This window comes from Syzygium oleosum, unplaced genomic scaffold, assembly GCF_021117445.2.
Source record: "Syzygium oleosum isolate NSW1041296 unplaced genomic scaffold, Sole_v2.1 Sole_v2.02, whole genome shotgun sequence".
In the NCBI taxonomy this organism is placed as follows: Eukaryota; Viridiplantae; Streptophyta; class Magnoliopsida; order Myrtales; family Myrtaceae; genus Syzygium; species Syzygium oleosum.
The window spans coordinates 20,898,775-20,925,114 of record NW_026607486.1 but is presented as its reverse complement, the minus strand read 5'-3'; the positions used below and the strand labels follow the sequence as shown (position 1 = coordinate 20,925,114).

At 41.8% G+C, this 26,340-nt stretch overlaps 3 protein-coding genes, 1 long non-coding RNA gene and 1 pseudogene across 6 annotated transcripts; 2 read left to right on the top strand and 3 right to left on the bottom strand.

The window, feature by feature from the left end:
- Window positions 1–145: 145 nt before the first annotated feature.
- On the bottom strand, window positions 146–1,044 carry LOC115673162 (BTB/POZ and MATH domain-containing protein 1-like). Its single transcript, XM_030595245.1, has 3 exons — window positions 847–1,044; window positions 479–726; window positions 146–269 (listed from the first exon to the last, which is right to left on the bottom strand). The coding sequence occupies exons 1-3, from the start codon at window positions 1,042–1,044 to the stop codon at window positions 146–148; spliced, it is 570 nt and encodes a 189-aa protein (XP_030451105.1).
- Window positions 1,045–7,655: 6,611 nt separating this feature from the next.
- LOC115673038 (L-type lectin-domain containing receptor kinase IX.1-like) lies at window positions 7,656–9,726 on the top strand. Its single transcript, XM_030595062.2, has one exon. The coding sequence runs from the start codon at window positions 7,685–7,687 to the stop codon at window positions 9,653–9,655; it is 1,971 nt and encodes a 656-aa protein (XP_030450922.1). The 5' UTR covers window positions 7,656–7,684; the 3' UTR covers window positions 9,656–9,726.
- A 1,175-nt stretch (window positions 9,727–10,901) lies between these two features.
- On the top strand, window positions 10,902–14,624 carry LOC130135753 (uncharacterized). Of its 3 annotated transcripts, XR_008814997.1 has the most exons (4): window positions 10,902–11,444; window positions 13,471–13,942; window positions 14,057–14,235; window positions 14,449–14,624. It is a non-coding gene; the product is annotated as an uncharacterized LOC130135753 (long non-coding RNA). The 3 variants fall into 3 exon arrangements; XR_008814995.1 differs by having other exon boundaries at window positions 10,904–11,444; window positions 14,057–14,624; XR_008814996.1 differs by having other exon boundaries at window positions 10,905–11,444; window positions 13,471–13,896; window positions 14,057–14,624.
- Window positions 14,625–16,328: 1,704 nt separating this feature from the next.
- Window positions 16,329–19,598, bottom strand: LOC115673161 (protein LOW PHOTOSYNTHETIC EFFICIENCY 1, chloroplastic-like; annotated as a pseudogene).
- Window positions 19,599–21,697: 2,099 nt separating this feature from the next.
- Window positions 21,698–23,725, bottom strand: LOC115673159 (uncharacterized). The gene is made up of 2 exons (XM_030595244.1): window positions 22,809–23,725; window positions 21,698–22,439 (listed from the first exon to the last, which is right to left on the bottom strand). The coding sequence occupies exons 1-2, from the start codon at window positions 23,723–23,725 to the stop codon at window positions 21,698–21,700; spliced, it is 1,659 nt and encodes a 552-aa protein (XP_030451104.1).
- Window positions 23,726–26,340: the final 2,615 nt, after the last annotated feature.

Sequence of the window (26,340 nt, the reverse complement as noted above, 5' to 3'; positions counted from 1 at the left end):
TTTATTTTCCCGGACTGTATCCTATTTTTGGCCTAATTCTTTTTATGATTGATTCAACCTATGATAAAAAAAAAAGATATACCTTGGTTTATATTTCATCTCTCCAACAAGTTTGGTAATGAGGATAACAGCCCTATTGTGCCGGTTAAAGAGAAGAGCCTAACATTATCTTTTCAGGAGATTTCCAAAGGCCTTCCAAAACCGCATCCTCCTGTTCATCTATCGTTTCCCTGTCTGGCCTTTGCCCGACCAAGCTGCTGCTTCCGTTCCTACCCAGACAATAGTCAAGAGAAGACCGAAAGGCAGTTGCTCTCCAGGTGCCTGAAGCCTTCCGACTTCAAACACTTCTGTGAAATTTTAATAGATTCAAAAGATCAACTCGACCAAAAATCTGGGGCTCTGAATACCGAAGAGATCGAGCAACAAGAAATCACTTTGTGGGCTTACTAAGAAATTTATGTCGGTTCCCAATCCAAACTTTAACAGGGCCTTCAAACCCTGACCCACGTCAGACCGCGAAATGGTGACTCTGCAGTGTCTCGGCCCCTCAACTTTGGCCTTCACGACTCCAACAATGCAGTGCAGGATGAGGCGATCGTCCTTGATGTAGTGCAACGCCTCAGGATGATCTCTCTTCAAGAACCGAGGGTATCCCCTGCAATAGCACAAAACCAAAGAACGCATGTCAATAAGGATCAACTTAAAAGCATAAAGGGTGACCCAACTCTGAAGATAAACAAACAAATTCGATCAAACAGTGATCAATCTAATGCGTACCGCATGTTTTCCCGGTACACGAGCGTGTGCGGGGCCCTTCACAAGGGGGTGATGGCAAAGGGTGAAGACCTGGTGGTTCCCGTTCCCGTTCTGGTCCTCCAGCCTGAGCTCGAATAACGCCCGGCGGCGAACACCTCGCTGGCCCACTCCCCGAGACTGGGCCTCCAAGAAGTTGGTGATCACGAACGTGTAGGAGCCGTTCACAGTCTCGAAGACCGTTCTGGAGTCGCACTCGTCGTGTCTGGCGGTCATGGGCGGAGGGGTCATGGTCGGATCTCCAACAAGAATTAGTGCGTGGGGGACAAATAGCGGGGGTTGAGAGGGTTGGGGATTCTTCATCGGAGATGAAAGGCCGAGTACTAATTTGGGAGGGGTAGGCTTGATTTCAACGTTGGTCGCGTGTGTTAGTGTGTGCTCTGCAGTAGAAAAAATTTCATGCATTTTCCAGATTTATTTCCCAAAATGGCAAAAAAGATTTTTTTTAGTAAAACAATACGGTATGGATTCTCTTATGAAATCAACTATTTAATTAAATTGAAATGATTTTTCGTTTTTTGACTTTTTTATTCTTCTCGTTTTTAGTGCTGGAAATCTGCTTTTTTATTTAATACCGAACGCCTCAAATCTTTCAAAATATATAACTTTATAGGGGGGATTTTTGTTAGATCCACGGTTGGTATAAAAGATATTAACATATTCATTTTTTGATGGTCGACATGTGGAAGAATTCAGTCACAAAACTAACTCTCCGAAGACACATGCTATAGTAAAAAAGTTGTTATACTAGTGACGGGCTCAATCATAAAATCCTGTTTTGGGAAGGAAGCAGTGGTTACTTTCTGACTCTGTAGAAAAGTGAAGACGGATGCATCCGAATCATATAAGAAAAGCGAAGATAGTAGAACTGGCAAATTGTTTACCGATTGTCCATGACAACCGACCGTAATGGCTACCATCGTCGATGGCCAGGTTGCGAGAGGAAAAGGATTGGGAGGATGGTCGTTTCGCTCTATTCGAATCACACTATATTTTTCTTTCTGCAGATAAAAGGATCGAGTAGGTTGTATTTATATGAGGTGGACAATAAGAAGTTGTCAAAAAAAGATAGAAAGCAAGACCCCACATGCCATATATGTGTGACAATACATGGCACATTGTGGGTAAGTGAGATCCAAATAGTAATGAGGTGGATTCTACATCTGGAAATATTTATAATGAGTTGGATCTGTATTTTCTACTTCTGGAAATAAATACAGCTAAGTACATTTATCTATAATGAGGTGGATCTGTATTTTCGTCATAAATGACGTAAATTTTCAATAGTTTTGATCACGATAATAGAAGAATAATCGTTGTAAGTATTGTTATTAAAGCGAAAAACATCAAGTAATGACCAAGTTACTTTGGTTGACAATGTTCTTTCATGATAATTCAATAGAAAATATTGCTATCGGAGGAAAAGGGATCGATGATCAACATGTCAAAATCCACTTCTGAAGCAAGAATAGCACTGTCCAAGACTTCATTCTTCCAAGAAGACACTCTAAATCTGAAGAGAAATTCTAAATCCTCTAAAGTATTTGGTCAAAGTTAAAGGTGCCACAAGTCAAGCAGCACACGCAGAAGCCCTTGCCCTTGCTGGGACCCTCACACACTTAAATTCCCGAACTAGAGTTAGGTTCTCGAGTCAAACAATTCCAAGTTGATAAATGAGTCGAAGTCCGCAGATCAGAGTTCTCGGGAAAGTACCGCTCATCACCGAAGGGCGTGATCTGTTGACTCGATTTTAAGATATAGAAACCGATGGAATCGCAGATTGGGATACTAAAGCCCAAAGGAAAAACGTTTTCTCGAAAAAATTTGGTTGGCCCAACCCCCCCGCCGGTCCTGTAGAACTTACTCTGTTCAGTTTGTTCTGAAGCCTCTGTCTTATGGGCTCAAATGTTCCTACGAAACCGCTATTCCCACATGCAATATATATGTGGGAATTGATATACATTGTGAGCAAGTGAGATGGAAATAGAAATTTTTATTTGGAAAATGAAGAAGTGAAACTAATTGCCAATATGCATGCGGCCCTATTGGTTAAGGGATTGGGGGGTGGGGACGCTAATATCACAAGTGCGAGGTTCGACTCCCGCGCTCTGCAAGAGGCAAAGAAAAAGTCAGAGAGAGAGGAGAGTTAGAAATAGAACAGACTTAAAAAAAACTAATTTTTGCTACCGAAAATGAATATAGCTAGTAATTTAATTAATCTAAATTTGCACGGTAAACTAGAAATTACGGCAAGTCTTTAATTAATTTACTTTGGAGCACTTCACAATGGGATATAAGCATCTTCTTTCCTTGGTGATTTTGGGCAAGAGATCTGGTGCACTTTGCTTTGGTTGGATCCCGCAAAGGCCCAAATTAGGCTTCTAACTTCAATTTAGGAAACAAAATCTTGCATCCGCCACATATTTGGTGAAAAATAAAACATATAGATACACCTTGGTTAATGACCAAGTCACTTTAATTGAAAATCATCACATAAATTGCGAGTCACCCCCACTCGCGAAAATATCATTTAATGACCATATGTCCCGATGATTATTATTTAATAGAAAATATCACTTTTGGAGGAGGAAGATGAGTAATCAATCGGTCAAAATTCCACTTCTTAAGCAAAAATAGCACTTTACAAGATTTTGCAAGAGCAAATTTGGATCCCCATTTATATATAGTAGATCCCGATGATGTAAATGAAGTGGGTAGTGCTTCAAATGATGATACAGCTTCCTACACGGCACGTTTACGTAATCAAATAGCCATAAATTTAGCAAATATTTAATGATGGTTGTGATTTTTAGGGATGCTTGTAGTTTTTAGGGATAATGAATTTTTTTCCTTCGGGGCGTATGTTACCACGTTCATTGTAATGAAATTACTCTCTTTTTTAACTAAGAAAGAATATACTTTGATGTGATTTTTTCCATGTGATTTTTTTTTTTAGCAAAAACACGAAATCTTATTTTTACATTCTTTTACATTATTGTCAACATATAAATTGTAAAAGTCGCGGGCATTATTTTTTTCAATTTTAAACATATTAAAAGTTAAAAAGTTTAAGTTAATCTCATCAAGTGACTTTTCAAACGTGTTTCCACTAAATAACATTTCTTTCAAAGTTGCTTTCCAAAATCTTTTTCGATTACATTTTACCAAACAGTATTCTAGTGCGCCCTTGTTTGGTTAGATCTTGCAAGACCCGAAAGAGATCTTGATTAGGCTTCTAACTTTTGCACCCGCCACATATTAATCGAAAATCAATCACATGAATTGCGGGCCCCACGACTTGTGAAAATATTGTTTAATGACGATTATTATTTAATAGAAAATGTCGCTTTTGGTTTTGGAGGGGGAGGATAATCAGCCGGTCAAAAATCCACTTCTTAAGCAAGAATAGCAGACTCATTTTTCAACAACTGTCCAAATCTCGAGAAAATTTTTATGTCCCTAAGTTTCTTGGTGCAAGTCAAAGTTACGAAAAGGCAATCGATGCGACAATTAAATTCATTAATAATTTAGTGACTTCGAATGATTTTTTAAAATGGTTATTACCACGAAAAACTCTTAAATGATCCACATGTGACAATTTTATCCTGAATTAATTTTTTGATCACCATAAACCCCAAACTGGTACATCTGTGACAAATTTACCTCGAACTATTTTTTTTACCACCAAAAACCCCAAACTGGTACACTTGTAACAAATTTACCCTTTAGATTAATATCACGAAAAATCACAAATTGGTAAACTTGTGACAAACCGAGGGGTAAAACCCAAACTGGTACACCGGTCAACTACCACGTGTCATCAAACTTAGCAATTTGATAGTAAAATTTAACGGAAATTGATGAAGGGTAAATTTGTCACAAATATACCAGTTTTGGGTTTTTGGTGGTCAAAAAATTAATTCGGGGTAAAATTGTCATAGGTGTACCAGTTTGGGATTTTTGGTGATCAAAAAATTAGTTCGGGATAAAATTATCATAGGTGTACCAGTTTGGAGTTTTTTATGGTCAAAAAATAGTTTAGGATAAATTTAAAAAAACGCAACTTTAATCCCATCGTTCACTTCAGAGCGCATGAAACGGACGACTCCTTCCTTCTTTTTAAAGAAAGTATTCGCAAATTATTTCGTCCATAAATGGTTTGCCGAAATCCGTTAAAGCGATCTTGACATACTGGGTTTCTCCCGTGCGTGCCGTTTCCGGTCAAGATTGCTGTAGCACACGACGAGCCCGTATTTCGTGGTCGGCACTCTGAGCGTTTTGCTCGGTTGCCGGCGTCGAGTGATCCGAGCCTAGAATCCTTGAATTCGTCTATCTTCATCTCTGCTTCCGTCGCTAGAACTCGGAAAAAAGTTTCCCGTTATGGCCATCTCGAAAGTACGCAGGTAAAATGTGGTCCCTTGTGAGAAAGTCTTGGAAGTGGGTGGTCACCAGCGTCAAACGTTGGGCAACCTAGAGATGATGGACCTGGACATCGGTTGATTGGAACACGCCACCAGTTCGCGGAAAATTATTCGCATCCCTTGAAGTAATTAGTCGGCGAAAAGATTCGTCATTATCATCAACGGTATATATTTAAATATTTTCGCCCGTGATAAAAATATCTTTCGCATGTCCATTTTTGGGAGCGATACGAACAATTTGATTTTGGGAAAATATCTTCTGAATGATTACCGCTCCGCGGTATCATGACACCTTATGAATGGCCAGTATTTACACGTTTGTTAGGCAGAATTGATATTGATCGGGCAATGGAGAGGTGGGTCCTTTGTACTTCAAAGAGAGTCTTGCACGCTTTAGGAAGGTACCTCGACGACTTGAGGTTGCATTTTCGTGAAGAGGTTGCCCAACTCCAGCTTGCGTCTTTGTGCAATGAGGGATGGGGAATTCAGAGGCAAGGGAGGCGGGTCACCACTAGCTTCCTTCGATGTACAAATCTCGTGATGTGTCCATCGAGTTCCTTTTGGCTGCATTCGGTAGACGGGGTAAAAGTCGTTTTATCCTATGTTTGGTTCCTGTTCGAGAAAGCATAGTGTCGAGCATAAGAGGGATATAGCCCACATGAAAATATCACGCGTGGAGGGTGAGATAAAGGTGAATAGCCCGATAGGATTTCCTATATCCATGGTGTGAAAGCTAATTTTCAACCATTGATACTTTGATAGCAAGAGACGTGCCGCAAGAACCGTCACAAAGTATGGTCAACCTGCGAATTTTGCAGTTCGATTGAGAGAGGTTTGTTTTTTGAAGGAAATTTTCTCGAATCGATGCTATGTCTTGCTTATGGAAGTCACAGGAAGCTGAAAACCAATCGTGACCTTTACAGGAAAGTACTTCATGAGATGAACGAGGCAGGAAAGCGAGAAGTGGGTTTCATAGTAGAGCAAAATTGTGCCGTCATTTAATGACCAAAACACGCTAAGGTTCTCAGTAGCCAGAATTATAGGTCACAAAGACATTAATTGCTCTCCATTATCCCAACTGCCATGTACCAGCCAGGAAAGTGAGATATTGATCCCAATGCGCGGGTGTGAAGGCTTAACTTCTCTATTGCCAAACTTGTCAAACTCTACAAATAAAGTTTTAATTCTTTGTGCCATGATCCACGGTCCTCTCGCCGAACAATCCTAAGTAGGCATGACCGGATTAGGGTGGGATTACGAAGCCAACTGGCCCGAGGGAAAATGCAAAGCCATTGCAGATTTTCATGAGACTAAATCTTCTATAGGTGAATCAATTCCAAACTTCCTTTAACAGTATCATAAACTTTTTTACAATGCTCATTTTAATGTCATAACATTCCAAACGATCAATAAACCACCACAATTTTAAAGAAATCGATCATTTAAATGACATTGACCATTTGTGTCGTGTGAAAATCTTATTTGGCTTTATCTTTAGAATAAATAATCCGACTTGTCTCGCTTGAGATGTCGACATTTAAGATACAAATGACATGACATTCGGCAACACAATTTTCCTCCTAATTGAAAATTAGGTTCAATTTGCTCCATAACTAAACCCTAAAGCAGCTGAAAATGTGTACCCGCATTCAAATTTCTAGCTGAAGACGGATAAAATATCGGATGGACGCGTCTTGCCAAGTCGGTAATAAGCCATTCCATTCGTTGATCAACAATTGTCTGGTGAAGTCTACGTTTCAGATTTTTCAGAAATTCCTTACTCAATCACTTGCTCTTTTCCGTAGCCACTCCAACAACTAAAGCTTCAAAGTTTGTGGAGCTTTCCGGTGCTGGAACAACTCCTCTGCAGCTGCACGACAGAAACAGAAAATACACATCGAATAAAAAAAAATTTCCTTAGAAAAGGACCTTACACAAAATAATTTGGGAAAAATCGGCACACACTGTTTTTGCGCCGATTTGGATTTTCCAGTCGGTAGGCAAAGAGATTCTGTTCGATGGATGAACTTAACAAGGAGCGAGAAAAGAAGATGTGAGGGGTGTTTATGGAAAAGAGCAGGTGAGTGAAAAAGGGATTTCTAAAAAATCTGAAACATGAGAGACGTTCCACCAAATGGAGTTATTTATTGCTGACACCGACATTGAAGATGGCGACCCGCGAGGGGGAGGAGTGACATTCCAAACGGAGCCACCTAGAAAAGCGAGGCTATTTAAGATACGAGGAAGACCAAGCGACTAAGTAGATATTTTTCTTGCAAGAGTGCCCCTTGTCCAACGACTTCAGCAGTAACTGCGAGGAAGCTGTTTTGAACGGGTCAATAATTGGATTTAGGAATGTGTGGTTCGTTATAAAGCACACTATCTCAAACAAGTTGAATGGTGCAAACCTCAACTTTTAACAGTCGTAGAATACAGTTCTCCCCACAATCATGTCTTGTTCTCTTTCTTTGTGGACTCTCTTAATCCTTTTCTCCCTCATCCGCTATCCTGCTATCCCCTTTGTCAGTTCCCTTTCCTTCAATATAAGTAGCTTTGACGCGAATGGAGGCAACATACTGCTCGAAGGAGTTGCGAGAATTGTGTCTGGATCCGTTGAACTAACCGATAGCACTACCCCACAACCAAGCTTTCAAGTAGGCCGCATTCAGTATTCCAAACCCATCGATCTATGGGATTCTGTTACAGGGAGACAAGCAGACTTCTTTTCTCGCTTCTCATTCACCATCACCCCTTTCAACTCCACTCTATATTGTGATGGCATGGCCTTTTTTCTTGCTCCTGTTGGCTTCACAATCCCCCCTAACTCTGGTGGTCCATTTTTAGGATTGTTCAATGCAAGCACAGCTGATGGTGGCCCTCGGAACCAAATCGTCACGGTCGAGTCCGATACTTTGTCGAACTCGGCATTTGATCCTCCGGGGCAGCACATAGGAATCAACAAAAACTCACTCTCGTCGCTTGTTCATGCTGGTTGGAATGCTGGATCACACAGCGGCAATGCAACTGATGTTATGGTGACCTATAATTCCACTAGCAAGAATCTTAGTGTATTTTGGTCATTTGATGACAAGCCGGTTTCTCTAGATGACAAAAGTTCCTCGCTTTCTTGTGAAATTGATCTAGCCGAAGTTCTTCCTGAATCAGTTGCAATTGGATTTTCAGCTTCCTATGGCATCTTGGGGGAGAGACACGGCATCAATTCATGGGAGTTCATTTCAAACTTGGATGTTGCACATCCCCCATCAACATATGCAACAAAAAAGGGGGTAAAATCTAAGATATATAGGTTGATAACATTTATTACAGTTCCCGTAGCATGTCTCTTGCTGGTTATTTCGGCAGGTTCTTGCTTATTTATGATCAAGATGAGGGACAAATGTGAGTTTCGGGCTCTGACTTACATTGACAAAGAGATAGTAACATTGCCACTGCAATTCTCTTATCAAGAGTTGCTTGTTGCTACAAACGGCTTTGCAAATGATCGAAGACTAGGCCGAGGAGGGTCCAGCCAAGTTTACGAAGGATTTTTGAACCGTTTAGATCGCCGAGTCGCCGTCAAAAGAATCTTTGCAGAATCCAAACATTCAAAAAAGGTCTTCACCAACGAAGTGAAGATAATAAGCCGCATGATACACCGAAATCTGGTGCAATTCATTGGATGGTGCCAAGAGGAAGGTGAGTTTTTGCTTGTTTATGAATATATGCCTAATGGTAGCCTTGATAATCATCTCTTCGGAACTCGAAAAATTCTGCCATGGGATGTGAGGTACAAGATAGCTTTAGGGCTGGCGTTAGCCCTCAACTATCTTCATGAAGATCTAGAGCAGTATGTTCTTCACAGAGATATAAAAGCCGCCAATATATTACTCGACACAAACTTCAATACTAAGCTCGGAGACTTCGGAGTGGCTAAGCTCGTTGACCCCCAATTCAGGACACAAATGACGGACGTGGTAGGGACATATGGTTACCTGGCACCTGAATATTTGAGTGAAGGTAAGGTTACTAAAGAATCCGACATGTTCAGCTTTGGGGTTGTGGCTCTAGAAATTACATGCGGTACGAGGACCTATCAAGAAGGAGAATTTCACGTTCCCCTACACAAGTGGGTTTGGCAGCTGTACCTTGCTGGAAACATGCTTGAAGCAGCTGACGAGACATTAGGTTCCAATTTCGATAGGAAGCAAATGGAATGCTTGATGATGCTAGGACTGTGGTGCGTGCATCCAGATCCGAAGAGAAGGCCAAAAGCAGGACAAGTTGTCAGATTTCTTCAAGGAGAAGTCCCGGTGCCTGAGCTTCCACTTGACACATACGAAGCTCCCACTTCATATCAGCCATTAGCACAAAGAATAGAATCGTCTTTTATTGAAGAATTCAGTTCCTGTTCAGCAAGATAGATCATGGCTCCTAAAGCCATACAGCAACACATTTTGACTTTTCGGAAAATAAACTAGATGTTGTGATAGAATGTTTATGATCAATCGACCTACTCTTTGCTGTAATAATGTATCATATGTATTGGCGATAAATTGGTTCAATCAAGTCCTCCTATTAGCTCCATCCAACTTGGCTAATGGAAAATATTGATTTGGTTTTTTTTTTCTCTCCCACATAGCGTTGATGTGGCTAAAACGACGTCGTTTGATCCAAATTTGATTTTTTTAATAAACATTGTATTTAAATTATAATAAAAATAAATTAAATTTAAAAAAGGAAGGGAAACCAATCACCTTTGCCCCACCATCACCGGGAAGGGCCAGCAATGGTGGGGGATGGCTGGCAAAGAGTCGGTGAGGGTCGCTACCTTCACTCAAATTGGGCGAGGGTCACCAGACCTCACCCAGATCTTGCCGAGAGCCACCACTGGCTGAAACTTTTGGTAGTTGGACTTTTGGATATGAGTTGAGATAGTGGTTGGGTTTAGTTGAGTTTGGCGATATATATTGCTTTTGGTGGATTTTAGAACGTTGATTCTATAGCCAACACATTGTCTTGATAACGGGTTATTGTTTGTTATGTTTGAGATTGCGTCCTTCAGGTATGAGGACAGCCGTTTCATTTCTTCTATACTTGTGGGAGTCAGGGTGTGACAAATAAAGCATCTTGCATTCGCTTCCTACTATGTGTAGATAATCGTGATTATTCTTGATGTAGTGTCGCACACCTAACGAAGTATCCTCGTTTCTAAACTAGTACACAGATTGCAAAAAGTAAGCATACTATTTGATAGGTATGTGATATCGTGTCAGCATAATAATGCATTATATTCAAGACCATCGTTAACAGCAAGGTCCTTGTAATTGTGGTACAGCTACTTAATTATGAGATTATAATGCTGAGGTACGCTATAATTTAAGTAATAATAATATTTAAACCAAATGTTTGGTCCAGTGAATTCATGTGTAATGTAAAAGCCGCTTAAACTTGTTTAAACCTGCTAGGATACCTCTTTATATGCTCTTGATCAGCCAAGAATGGTCATCTTGGTTAGGGGTGAGTGTGGTTCCACGGTAGAACCGAAAACCGTAGAATCGGACCCGGTGGGTCCGATTCGGTTCCAGATTCCATGTAGAGAGGGTCCGGTTCCCCATTTTTAGGATTTGGCGGTTCCGGTTCCTTGGGGAACCAGAATCAAGAACCGAGATCCCTAGAGGCCAAAACAAAAATTATAATCTCTAATTCCCAAATCTTACTATTTTGGTCTTTTCTCACTTCAGTTTCCTTCACTTCTTCCTTGATCTCGAAGGCGGAGACCGTGAGGAAGGACGAAGGAGCGGCTTACCAGTAGAGCGTCGGATGGAGCTTGGCTCTTTCCTCCCCTTAATCTCTCCGCCCTCTTCTCCGTCGATGAATGACTCTTCGAGTCTTCTGGAGGAAGACGAAGGTTTCGCGGGCGTGATTTTCCCCCAAAATCCGATGCCCTAATTCAGAGACTCGCCATTTCACGGGCGTGATTTTTCCCCAAAATTCGGAACGGCCCGACGGGGGTCTTGAAGGTGATCTTCCCGGTGAGCTCCTTGATCTTCCCCCAAATTCCTAATCTTGCCCTACTCCACCTGGGCCGTGATCTCGGGTGTGTGGGAGACCAGCTTCCCGATCTTCTTGAGCTTGTAAGGACCTAACTGGGTTTTCTTTGGAAGGGCTGCTGGCGTCGGAGCTTGGAAAACTTAGTCAATTACGATCTCTGTAAGTAGGCCATTTCGATTTCTTTGAAGTTGAGGAGATCTTACCGTCAGCCCTTACTGTAAAATTACACATCCAAGCGAAATTTAGTTATATTCTGTCTATTTGACACGTAAGTTAACTTATGGTAATGAGGAGAAAATTTCAGTAGAAAGCCTGGCACTTTTATCTAAAAACAAAGTTGTATGTGCTGGGAGTTCTTGCCTAAACTCTTGTGTTAGAAAGTTGACAATTTCATTGTTATTATGATAACTGATACATAAGTCTGGGCAAAAGAACACCAGAAGTGTCATAAGTCGTGTACGGATGTCACTTTGGTGCCATAACTTTTTTTTTAGATCACTTTGGTGCCAATTTTTTTTGAAAAACGATCAATTTAGTGCCAACTCCGATTTGCTTGCCGGAAATCCGACGTGGCCCTGACATGGCTCGCCGAAGAGTTCCAGTCAGCATTAAAAACAAAAAACGACGCCGTTTAGTCCGCTGACGTGTAATTTTTTAGAAAAATAAAATTTAAATTATATTAAAATAATTAAAAAACAAAAAAAAAGGAAAATACCACCAAAAATCCCAAACTATGACACTTGTGACAATTTACCGTGAACTTTTTTTTGACATGAAAAACCTCAAACTATGCTATTTGTGACAAGTTTACTCTGAACTTTTTTTTGTAATACTAAAAACCCCAAATTATACTTACTGTGACACATTTACCTCACAACACTTTAACCCAAGGTTATTTTCGTCTTTTTCCTTTTTCTATTTTTTTTTTATTTTTTCTTTCTTCTCCAGCGAGGGCGACCCGCCCTCGCCTGACTCAGGCGAGGGCTTCCCTCACCCACCCAGGCGAGGGTTGCCCTCGCCGGATCTAGCGAGGGCGACCCTCGCCGGCGTCGGGCGAAGGTCGCCCACGCCCGACTCAGGCGAGGGCGACCCTCGCCTGAGTCGGGCAAGAGCTACCCTCGCCGGCGTCGGGCGAGGGTCACCCACGCCCGACTCAGGCGAGGACGACCCTTACCCGCCTAGGCGAGGGCTTCCCTCGCCCAACGTCGGCGAGGGCCAGCGAGGGTCGCCCTCGCCATATCCGACGAGGGCAACCCTCACCTGAGTCGGGCGACGGAAGCCCTCGCCCGGCCGGCGGTGGTGGGGCGGTAGCAAACCCTCGCCTGTTGCTGCTTCCCCTTTTTTTTCTTTTTTTTTTCTTTATTTGAATATAATTTAATTTTAATTTTTTTTAAAAAAAAGTCACCTAATTTCCATGTGTACAAGGTAGACCATTTTTTTTAAAATATAAATGCCAGGTCACCATTTTTTTTAAATGTAAATGCCAGGTCAATTTTTGGCCGGAGTCACTAAAGTGATCTATTTTTCTCCGACTTGGCACTAAAGTGATCAAAAAAAAAATTATGGCACCAAAGTGACCTCCGTACACAACTTATGGCACTTATGGTGTTCTTTTGCCCATAAGTCTGCATTGTCTAGTGAATTTTACGTTGATCTTCTGTACTCCTGATAGATCATAAGTTGATTGTGTCAGACTTCATCTTGTTTCGAAGATTGCTACCACGTATAGTTATATGCTAGTAAGAATCAGACATCTGAAACAGTAGATTGGATGCAAGATATGTCCCAATCTCTGTCTTAACCATATGCAGTAGTACTTAATTCAATATGTCAAGGGGTGGTAGATACTTCTTCTTCGGCAGCAATCTGAGGATCATTGAGGTAAGAACGGGCATTTTAACTCTCGCTACTGAGAGAGCCAACTTAGCTAGAACTTCGACATGAAAAATGTGTGATTTTCTCTTTTAGTGCTTGAAAACTAAATCACAAGCTCTGCGTAGCCATTGTGAGTCAGATGAGTACGAAAGTCTAGTGAGTAATCTATTGATGAGAGAATAATCCGAAATATCATATGACTTTCTATAATCCTTAAATATATCCCAGGTTTCTTCTATTTGGTGATCTTTGAGTGCAACTCCAATTTTCTCCGGCAAAAGTGCTCGAGTTGAATTTGGTGCTATTTTAGTGTTTTTGCAGGGTGTGAACTCTCCATTTTGCCTCCGTGACAAAGCTCTCTTCTGACTGAAGTAAGGAAAAAATAATCTCAAGAGATGGCTCTTTCCAGTGCAATGATGCACAATAATCTCTCCTCGTGTCGTTAAAGCCATTCATATACAAGTCAGATGGCCCTTTTATTTGGAGAGAGTCTGGGATTTGCAATAGGTACTACTATCAAATGCTGTGAAGCATTCATCATATCTTGATATGAACAACCATAGGCATATTTTCATAAGGAGCAGAATTAGATGACCCTTGTATTTGGAGTCATTGTCAAACTATCATACTTGCTTCCTGGTCTACCAGGCTTAAATCTCACCCACATTGGGAACCTGTCCTTCTGTTCCCTGCACCTAAACACCACCCTGCTGAGGTAAATTACAAAGTTTGAAAGGTTAAAGGGATAAACATAGTCCACTCATTCAGATTCATGATGCATTGTAACTTTCAATGTCGAATTGTACAGTTTCTCAGCGATTACTATCATACTTCTTGTCTTGTTAGAAATTCATGCCGAGTTCCTCACGTTAATCTTGATATTTTCGCTCCTGTAGGCCTGGAGAGTTGCTGAGGCTCCGAAAAATGACAAGTATCAATACACATACTTCGGACACAAGATAAACAGTTTCAATAGTGCTCCCAAAAAAGTTCTGGCTTCTGACTCTCATTTACGTCCCGATAGATATGCACTTGAGCAAGGTGACCTCCCTAAAGTTGGTGCTGAAAAGAGCAGGTTTCTCTTCTTCTTCTTCTTCTTCTTCTTCTTCTTCTTCTTCTTCTTCACTTTAGATGTGATGTTTTAATTTGGCATTAGTTGGTACATGCGAAAAAAATGAATTTTAATTCTTGTTTGGGCTTGCTTTTGGTGTTGTTTATGGTTAATTTAGTTATGTGCAGCTTGTAGAGGATTGGCTTTTGTTGACATTGTGTTGTTCATTTCATGGAGGTTTCTTTACTTGGGTTCTGTTGCTGAGAATAGAGGATGAGCACTTCATGTTTCCGAACTTGAGGAGTTGTTGAGTGGTTGCATTGAGTTAGAAGTGAGCTTCATAGTCTTCAATCATCAGTAGACCCTTAATGCAAATATTGCATAAATTGATCAATTACAAATGCATTGTGTAACAGGCCACTCTTTATTCTTTACACATTCACAATCTCCGTGATTTTTCCAACAATTAGTCTTTCGTTTTGATTAACTAAAAATGAAAAAAAATAAAAAAAGAACCTGTCAGATCCTGAAACCTGTGACAGGGTAGGTTCCAAGTTTCACGTTTTGACGGGTAGATTCCAAGTTTCAAAAAATGAGAAACCTGTACCCGATGGTAGGTTCCAGGTTCCGGGTGGAACCTGTAAGAAACCTAGAACCACTCACCCTTACTCTTGATCGTCATTTTAATATTCTTATCAACCGAGTCAGACCTTCGTGGCCTATATAATGCCTTAAAACTCATGTCTCCAACTCATAAGCCTTAATTGAAGCCCTTAATCATGTTTAGCATGCACTTGGTGACTTCTGCTCTTCATTCTCTGTCCTCTCAATTGCTTGTCTATTCTATTGTTTGCTACATACATATCCCTTACTCACGCTGTTCTCCTTCAACATTACTTGCTCCGAGCCTGATCGAACGACGCCGGGATTTATAGGGCGCCATCAATCTCACTAGGACTGACGATGTCCTATTTCTCCGAACAGGTCGCATTCACTACTCCAAGCCAGTGTACATATGAGATTCCTCCATAGGAATACAAGCTAACTTCTCGACGCATTTCTCTTTCACTATTGAAACGGTGAATTCCACCACCTATAGCAACGTGACAAATTTATTCTAAATTATTTTTTGACATCCAAAAACTCCAAACTGGTACACCTATGATAAATTTACCCTCTGTTAGTTTTTATTAAATTTTACCGTCAAATTGATGAGTTAATGACATATGGCAGTTGACAAGCGTACCGGTTTAGGATTTTACCCTCTATTTGTCATAAGTATACCGATTTGTGATTTTTTCGTGATATTAATCCAATTTAACAGAAACTAACGAAGGGTAAATTTGTCACAAATGTACAAATTTGGAGATTTTGATGGTCAAAAATTAGTTTGGGGTAAAATTATCACGACTATATTAATTTGGGGTTTTTTGTGGTAAAAAAATTAGTTTGGGGTAAAATTGTCATAAATATATCGGTTTGTGATTTTTCGTGATATTAATCGTAAAGATAAAATACAAAAACCTTCACGCAAGCAAATGCTATAGGACGTTTTCTGACCCCTAAAAATTAGAGTGTTTGGCCAAAAAAATAATAAAGAAAATAAAACATGCATTTGCAAACCCAGACAAAAAAAGCCACCATTTGAATCAGTTGCCCCGTAAAATCAGGTAAGAAACAAGGGCACGAAATGCATTGTTTATTTGATTATTCATTGATTTATACTTTTGATTCAAAGAAAACAATTTGCATTACATTATTTTTTTTAAGTAAATGTGGGCTCTACCTTAGAATTGGTCGGGCATAATCCAACAAGCTATTCAATTGAGGTTGTGACTTGCAAGCCATGGGCAAGGAGGATGGGACTTGTTGAGAACCGAGTCACAAACTCGATGCAATCGCAATCGAGGGTCGATGTTATTCACTAAATCAACGGCTGTGATGACCACGGTTTATGCGGAACTCGATCGTTCCAACAATTTTCCGAGCAATTAAGGGCTTGTTTGGATCAATTACATGATAGCGGATCATCACTAAGTCGAAATCAGTAGAGTTATCCACGCAAAGATATATTGCTTGCAAGCCTAGAGTTAATTTCTTGCAAACAACAGGGTAAGTAATCAAATAAACCCTCTCTTGACTAGTCTCAATCATGAAAAACACACCTTCAATCACTTGCACATTGAACTGATCAATGAAGGTCGGACCGAACCACCCGTACCACGCAAACGTAGTTTGGCTACATTAACGTATTCTGCCGTATAGTTTCTAATACCAGGAGATCTTCAACTACCCAACTTGGTTACGCTCGTGCGAATCGACAAGAGAATATGCTTACCGCATGAAAAACACGAGCATCTGGCTCTGTGACCTAAAAATGGGAAGACATAATAGTCTGTTGCATGTAGATTGCAACAAAACAAGTACACAGAACTTGAAGCTGAACGTGGTGTGACATTTTCAGTGAGAGCATGTACAATCCAACGCACAAAAGTATGAACCAGTGTTCACAGAAACAAGTCAGTTCTCAGTTTCTTCATCCTCGTTTTTTTGATAGCCGAAAAACTCAACTTTATGACTCACCCGGTATGGTGAACTTCGGGACCTTGGACGGAGTTGCTACCAGAGTCCGACGAACTCTCCTAATTAGCGCACCGGTCCACGAAATATCAAAGAGCAGGAGTGAACTTGGGCTCTTTGCTCCTCAAGGCAATATCTATATGCGCCCTCATCATTTAGGCAGCCCGACCATGTCTCGGTTTCTTCAGCGAGTCAGGTGTAAGTTTCCTTCCAAATGAACAGGGTCCGCGTCTCATAGAGTCAGGTTCCACACAGAGCTCAAATAGAGTTTTTGGAATCTTCGAGTTTCAGCTTCTTAGGAGGCCGAGGTCCTAGAACACTCATATCTACAGCAGCCCCGTAATCCTGAGATGACCGTACGACCGCATCGTAAGCTTTCGTGGAGAGATTCAGGCCCTCGTTGTGAGCCCTCATATACAATTCATATGCTAGCCTCGGTTTTCCGTCTCTTGCTAATGCCTCTATCAACATCTCGTAAGTGACCTCGTTCAGAGGTACATTCTGTACTTTCATTCGGTGAAACCATTCGTATGCTGCACTTCCCATGCCGTTCTGTGCACATCCGCTTATGATCGCGTTATATGTCACAACGGTCTTATTGATCCCCAATGAACTCATCTCCTTAATTACAGCATCCACCATCTTGATTTTTCCCTGTCCCGTGAATATAGAAGCCATGATCGTGTATGCATACAAGTTCGGCTCGACACCAGCCTTGATCATGTGGTCCCACACCTTGAGGGCCTCGTCGTAGAGCTTCCCTTTCTTGAGCGCACTAAGCAACGCCCCATAGGAGATGATCGTCGGTTGCTCTCCTTCCTCTACCATCCTTCTAAAAATCTGTACGGCAGCACTAGCTTCCGATGCCTTGGAACAGGCAACTAGTACTGCGTTCCATTCCCTGCTTCCAGGTTTAAGGCCCTTGTCTTCCATTTTATTGATCAATCTAACGCTCCATCTCCAAATCCCTTTTCTTCTAGCCGCGGTTAGTAAGATGTTAAAATGAGACATGATCAATTCATGCGACATGTTATTCGGCTTCGGTCCCTTGTCCAACAAATCCTCGTAAATCTCTAGAGCCGCCCACCACCTCTTAGCCTTCCCCATCAGCCAAATCAAGTGATTGCACACAGATAGGCTGATCTCCCAATGCCTCTCTCTTATTCTTGTGTATAATTCCTTTGCAACAACATAATGGTCTTTGTGAGTACAAGCCCATATGAGGCGCTCGTGTTCTGCCCGACCAGGCTGAAGCCCGGCCTTGTCCATATCCGAAAGAAGCTTCATTACTTTCTCGCTCAAGTTTTCTTGTTTCACGAGCCACCTCCGCATCACTTGGTAGCAAACGCGAACTGTGAGATTCTCGAGCTTGAAAATTCTTTCTCCCAATCCTCGTCCTCATCTTTTTCTATCTCACCCCTCAAATATTTTTCCCTAAATTCAGTGAAGAACCTCAAAGCCCCAATTCCATCTTCCATTCTTCTATAAGCCAACAAAGCAGTGGAATAGGATACTGCAGAGGGAACAAGGCCAACTCTTCGGATCTCCTCAAGAACATTGAGGGCCTCAATAGCTCGCCCTTGCTCCAAATAAATTGCCATCAGAGTATTATACGTCACGACATTTGGAACCACACCTTCGCTGGTCATATAGTCCACGGACCCTATCCAGCTCGCCAAACTGCTCAGACTGTTTCATAGCACCCAAAAGGCTATTATAGATGAAGAGACTAGGATATATCGCACCATTAGTCTCTTCCTTCTCCCTCTTAAGCCACTCCATGACAGCCATCGCAGGATCAATTCTTTTCTCTTTCCCGAAACCTCTAATCATACAAGAGAACTCCTGAAGGGGCAATACACCCTTGTCCTTGAGGACCTCCTCCACATCGTCCGCAGTTTCTGCGAGCCGCAAGCTCCGGGCCAAAGAGCGAACATCCACCCTTGAACAATCTTCCTCCCTAACTTCTCCGGCATTTTCGCCATCAACAACCTTCTCTTCCTCATCACTGTTATCTTCAGTGCCACTCGCTCCATCAATGCAAAAGCTGTCAGATTTCACAATCTTGGTTTCTCCAAACTCCCCATTGATTTCATTTGAATTCCCATCACCGAATTCACTACCGATTGCTTGTTGCTCCAATGCCCAAGCCAATGCAAACGAGGCGCCAAAAGAGCATTTCTTACTCTTGTTGGCTCCACAATCCCAGCTAACTCTGCCGGTGTATTTCTAGGATTGTTCAATACAAGCATGCCCCACAATGCGCCACAAAACCAAATCAACTGGTCTAGTTCGCCACCTACCCGAACCCCAGTATGACCTTTTGGCCAATTAGCACATTGGGATCAATCTCAATTTACTTACCTCTGTCGTTTATGCCAATTTGGCTACTGGATCACATAGTGGCAAAGCAGCTAATGTTTTGGTCACCTAGAATTCTATTAGCAAGAAACCTTAGTGTGTTATGGACGTTTGACAACAAGCCAGTTTTCCAGACAACAAAAGTGCTTCTCTTTCCCTGCCAAATGCGTTCTTCGTAGAGATAAAAAAATCAGCAAATAAACTACTCGATACAAATTTTTGGACCAAGGTCAGTGATTTTGGAGTAGCTAAGTTTGTCGTCCCACATTTGAGGACTCAAAAGATGGCTTGGTAGGGACTTACGACTATATGATTCCGCAGTATATCAGTGAAGGGAGGCCTACGCATAGATCAGCTATAGCGTTGTGATTCTGGAAATCGCCCATGGTAGGAGGACCTCTCAGGATGGAGAATTTCAAGTTCCACTGTACAGGAACGTTTGCCATCTTTATCTTGCAGGAAATGTCCTTAGTGCAGCTGATAAGACGTTGCTATCGAGTTTTAATCCTAAGGAAATGGGATGCTTGATGGTGGTGGGACTGCAGTGTGTGCATCCGGATGCCAAGACTATTCCGGGAATAGGACAACTGATTAGGTTTCCTTGGCTAGAAGTTCCACTACCAGAGCTTCCTCGTTGCTTGTATGATGCTCCTGGTAATAGTTCGCATGACCATCTACACTCAAAATGGAATCTTGTTCTGCCCAAGAACCTACCTCTTCACTCTCAGCTAGATAAATCGTGGCTTCTTAAGCCATAAAGAAAAAAAGGTTGGACTGTGCAATCGAAACAAGAGTAGCACGTACAATGTAGTTGTAGGTGACTAATATGCGTGCCTCAAAGCTTCATGTAAACATTAAATGTCGTATCAACACTTTCTGCTCTAACACTGCTCGTCCCCAATAATTGAGGTATTGTGGAATGATACCTAAGAAACCATGAGACTCTACCTGAATATTCCTTTTTGAAGCACGGTCCACATGGATTCAGGTTGGTGTAGAAAAAGACTCTCCTTTTTGTATTCAATGAATATTTTTTCTGTACATTTACAATGCTCAATCCTGTTATATATATAGGACATATGACAACCCTAATTAGGAGATATACAATGGGAAGGATTCTATACTAGGAAGAAATCTATATAATAAAAATGCCTAACAAATAGGCTAAAATAGCTCACGACCACACTCCCCCTCAAGTAGGTGCAAAGATGTCTTTGATACCCAACTTGATAAGTGAGCAATGAAATTCTCTACTTGACAGAGCCTTTGTCAATATATATCAGCTAACTGGTCTTCAGACTTGACAAATGATAACTGGATCACTTTTGCCTCCAAATTCTCTTTGATGAAATGTCTGTCAATCTCCACATGTTTGGTTCTATCATGCTGAACTGGATTATGAGCAATGTTTATGGCTGCTTTATTATCACAAAACAATTTGATTTCCAAACCTGGTGGATACCCGAGCTCAGTTAGCAGCTTCCGAAGCCATAGAAGTTTGCATAACTCCTTTGCTACACCTCTGAATTCAGCTTCTGCACTAGACCGAGCTACAACCTTTTGTTTCTTACTTCTCCATGTAACAAGGTTGCCTCCCACAAATGTAAGATACCCCGATGTAGACCTCCTGTCTGTCACACTTCCATCAATCGCATCTGTGTAACCTTCTATTTCAAGATGGCCATTCTTTGCAAATAGCAACCCCTTTCCTGGGGCTGACTTCAAATATCAAATGATGCGCCACACAGCACTCATATAATCCTCACTAGGTGCATGCATGAACTGACTCACCACACTTACTGCATGAGCAATATCAGGACGTGTATGTGATAAGTAAATCATTCTCTCCAGTTGCAAAGTTAGACACTATAAGAGTGTTGTTATCTCTGGCTGTAAACTTGGACTGGCCTTTGCATCAATTTGATGTGAAGAATGCATTTCTTCATGGAGATTTAGAGGAGGAGATCTATATGGAGCTTCCACCTGGATACAGATGCGCAGATAAGCCGAACATGGTTTGTAAGCTGGAAAGATCATTGTATGGGTTGAAGCAATCCCCTCGTGCATGGTTTGGTCGCTTTAGCTCAGCTATGAAAGGGATTGGATACTCCCAAAGTAACTCAGATCATACTTTGTTCTTAAAAGGTGCTCAAGGAAGAATGACAGCTCTTATCATATATGTAGACGACATGATTATTACAGGCAATGATAGTGCAGAGATTATGAGACTGCAGGAATTATTATCTAGGGAGTTTGAGATGAAGAACTTGGGAGGTCTGAAATATTTCCTGGGAATCGAGGTTACTAGGTCGAAGGAAGGGATTTACTTGTCTCGGCGGAAGTATGTTCTTGATCTTTTGACCGAAGTTGGCATGCTAGATTGCAAGCCTGCAGACACTCCTATGGTGCAAAACTGTAAGCTTGGAGAGTACCATGATCAGACGCCTACTAATAAAGAGAAATACCAAAGGTTAGTAGGTCGATTGATTTACTTATCACATACACGTCCTGATATTAAGTGTGCTGAGTCAGTTCATGCATGCACCTAGTAAGGATCATATGAGTGCTGTGTGTCTATTGACACCTGTTCGGACCCATGCAGTAATTCAGTGTTGTCTGGTCGTGCACCCTTAGAATCATGCAGCAGTAGCTCAAAATCTTCAGCCTCAGCAGCCTCATAATCACGTGGCCGTACGCACCCATCCGTCGCTCCTACAATTCCTACCTCCCACCAATGTCTGGTTCTACAACTAGTCTCCCCCTGAACAGGACATTGGGGGGAAGGAAAATAGGACTCCGTCTCGATAAATGTTACATCCATGGTGACATACGTGCGCTTCCCGGCAAGATCATAACACCGATACCCTTTCTGAGAAGGGCCATAACCAAGAAACACACATTTGACTGCACAAGGGTCAAGTTTGGTCCGCTGATTTTTGTGAAGATGGACATAAGCGACACACCCAAACACCTTAGGAGGCAATGTAAGAACCGAAGGAAGAGACACATGGGCAGCAAGTGCTTGCATTGGTGTGCGATAGCTCAGAATGCGAGAAGGCATGTGATTCAACAAATAAGCAGCTGTGACTACGGCAGAATCCCAAAAACGATGGGGAACATGGCTACCCTCCAAGAGTGCTCGAGTGGTTTCAAGAAGATGGCGATTCTTGCGCTCAGCAACACCATTCTGCTGAGGAGTCTGAGGGCAAGAAGTTTCATATATCAAACCATGTTCTTGAAAATAAGCTGCAAGAGGTTTACTTAAGTATTCGCCACCATTATCAGACCTGAGAACCTGAAGTTTGGCCCCAAACTGAGTCTGAATCATACGGTGGAAAGTCCGAAAGATAGCTTCGGCCTCATTCTTATGTTTCATCAAATATAGCCAAGTCATACGTGTGCAATCATCAACAAAGATGATAAACCATCGAAACCCAGATACAGTAGTAATAGGAGACGCACCCCATACATCAGAATGAATTAAGGAAAAAGGAGTAGAACTTATATTCAAACTGGGACGAAAACAAGTGCGATGGCTCTTTGCCAAAATACATGTATCACACTGAAAACTAGAGTTCGATAGACCATGAAATAACTTGGGAAACAAATGCTGTAAATACCCAAAGGATGGGTGACCTAACCGACGGTGCCATAACCAAAGTTCCTTCTCTTGAGCTAACTGTCCACGAGAATGATAGGTCCGTCCAGAAGTAATTTCATCCACAAAATACAGCCCCTCCCTCTTAGTACCACGCCCAATAATCTCCTTCGTGAGAATGTCTTGAAACAGGCAAAAATCAGGGTACATAAGCACAACACAGTTCAACTCACTAGTAAGCTGTCCAACTGATAACAGACGATTAGACAATAAAGGAACAAGCAAGGTATGAGATAGAGAGAGAGAAGGCGTGACAGACACACGCCCAGCAGCCGTCACAGGAAAGCTATGTCCATTAGCATTGTAAATAAGATCTCGACGTGGTGTAGTAGATGTAAGAAGGTCACCAGATTCCGGAGTCATATGATCTGTAGCGCCAGAATCAATTATCCACCCATGATGACCATCACCATGTCCATTAGCAAAGACAAACCCACAATTACCTTCAAGAGATTCGGCATTAGCATATTCAGGCTCCATGGGAATTAATGACAAGCCACTAGTCACTAAGGAGGCTTGTCCTCCATTCCGCCCCGATTCAGGCTCCATGGGAATTAATGACAAGCCGCTAGTCACTAAGGAGGTTTGCCCTCCATTCCGCCCCTTTTGGGAGCCTGGTTTCTTCTTCTTGGTCTGAAAATGATCCCACCAGTCCGGATAACCATGCAATTTAAAACAAGATGCTGCTGTATGATTAGGATTCCCACAGTGAGAGCATTCCTCGGATTGAATTGGCATACCAGGTTTAGGACGAGGTCCCCGGGCAGAAAGCACTAACTGATCACCCTTGCCCCGCTGTGACACCATGGTGGAACCAGAGGTGACCTCGACAGGAGTGGAGAGCATGACAGATTGGCGCATATCCTCTCGCCTGACTCGGGCATAAGCTTGCTCAATAGTGGGAAATGGATCCATCTTCATAACATCAGCACGAACATTATCCAGGCGGTCATCGAGACCATCCAAAAAAGTATAAACTCGATCTTCATGGACAATGGCATTATACCTCAAAATATCGGCCGGACATTGCATAGGATTAGGACGGCGGAAATCAATCTCACGTCAGAGCCCTTGAAGATCATTGTAATATTTCTCGATGGGTCCACCGCCTTGCTTCAATCGAGAAACCTGCCTCTTAACATCATAGATTTGGGAGGTGTCAGATCCATAAAAAAAGGTCGTTGCCACAGCATCCCATACGACTCTGGCAGTAGGAAACCGAATAAAGTTTGGTATCAAGGCTGGGTCTATAGAATTGATAAGCCAACCTTTCACCGTAGAATCATCGATCTTCCATTGTCTAAAAAACGGATCAGTAGGAGGGGGCTTAGGAGAATCACCATTCAAATAGCCCAGTTTGTCTTTGCCTGAGACATACATCTCAACAACCTGGGACCATACGCCATAATTTTTGCCATCAAGCTTGACAGCAATCGGTGCAACAGGAGGTTCAACGCGCGGCGACGCGGCCTGCTGGGTCAAGAGCTGCTTCATCGCAACGGTCAGGTCTGCTAGAATGGCAGTAGCAGAGGCACTAGCATCCGCTTGGTCAGTTGCAACAATCGGATGTTCGTTGGCCATGAGATTAGCTTCGCAAACTGAATTGCGATGAAGAAGATCGGGTAATACGCACGTCGGACGGCGCTGCCCCCGAACCCCCAGCCCGCTCACCGGCGAGCGGGACCGCCATAGTCGATGATTGACGTACAGTACCACAAGGATCAAACCCTAGGGCTCTGATACCATGTAGAAAAAGACTCTCCTTTTTGTATTCAATGAATATTTTTTCTGTACATTTACAATGCTCAATCCTGTTATATATATAGGACATATGACAACCCTAATTAGGAGATATACAATGGGAAGGATTCTATACTGGGAAGAAATCTATATAATAAAAATGCCTAACAAATAGGCTAAAATAGCTCACAACCACAGTTGGGACATTACCTCAACGAGCTACGTTAGACATTAAGGGTCTCGTAATGCATGTCATCAAGGTAAAACTACCAGCTTATATAAAAGTCAATTGGTAGGAGTGAATTGGAAAGATCGATCTGGAATTCCTGACTTGTATACTTATTAATGAAAGTCGGTTCTCATCTCCACTATTCTGCGGAAAGCAATCGTGTCTCACGGTTTTCTTCTCCATTCCACAGTGTGCTAACTCATTCAACTCAGGTAGTCAGTTTCCGTATCCATGATTTTCGCCCACGATTATGTAGAAATCCAGTGTTTTTCCCCAAGGGAGACTTTGGCAAATGGCAGTGGCCACTGTCCTAGGAAAGCCCTACAGATGTTTTGGTTATGAAAAACACCAAATGGCCAAGTTGATACATTCACAACATTTTTGGTAGATAGCAAACGTACCAATAAGAATGTCCCTTGTCCATTGACTTTAGGAGAAACGGCAAAGGAGTTGTCGATCTATACGTGTTCCACATAGATGTTTTAATTGTGAAAAGCACCAAGTCCCCAGGTTGAAGCGTTCATTACATGTTTGGTAGGTAGCAACTGTACTAGTAAGAATGTCCTTTGTCCATTGACTTTAGGAAATAACTTTGAAGCTGTTGTTCTATACATGTTTCCACAGATGTTTGGTTATAAAAACACCCAATGGCCAAGTTAATAAGTTCAATACATATTGTTATATAGCGACCGTACCAATAAGAATGTCCCATGTCCATTGACTTTAGCAGAAACACCACAGAAGTCGTTGATTTTTACGTGTTCCCATAATGTTTTGGTTATTAAAACACCATAGCAACTGTACCAGTAAGAATGTCCCTTATCCATTGACTTTAGGATAAACAACAAAGAAGCTGTTAATCTATGCTTGTTCCTCACAGATGTTTTGATTATGAGAAAAACCAAGTGGCCAAGTTGATACATTCATTACATGTTTTGTAAATGTTAGGATTAGGGGCACAAACACAATGAATTCGAGAGTAAAGTCGAGAAAGAGAAATCAAGACACAAAGGTTTATCCCGATTCACCTTAAACTAAGGCTACATCCAGTAAAGAATTCCACTATAATTAACATCCCGCACCTCTATGTTACATCACTCTCAATTAAAAGAGAAAGTGAATATAAATATATATATATAGGCATTCAATAGCTTTTCATGATCTCAAGCCCAAACTATCAATAAATAGCAACTGTACTGGTAAGAACCACACCTTAATAGATGAGAACCTCCGTGCCTTCTTGTCGATGGGGAGTAAAAATCACACCCCCAACAAATAGCAATTGTACCAGTAAGAATGTCCCTCATCCACCGACTTTAGCAAGAACAGCTTTGGGGCTATTGATATATACGGGTTCCCCACGTGTTTGGTTATGAAAACCAGTGGCCAAGTTGATAAGTGCGTTACGCATTTGGTAGATAGCAATCGTACTAGTAAAAACATCCCTTGTCCATTGACTTTAGAAAAAATAGAAACTGTTGATCTATACGTGTTCCCTATGATGTTTTGGTTATAAAAAACACCAAGTGACCAAGTTGATACATTCATTACATCTTTGGTA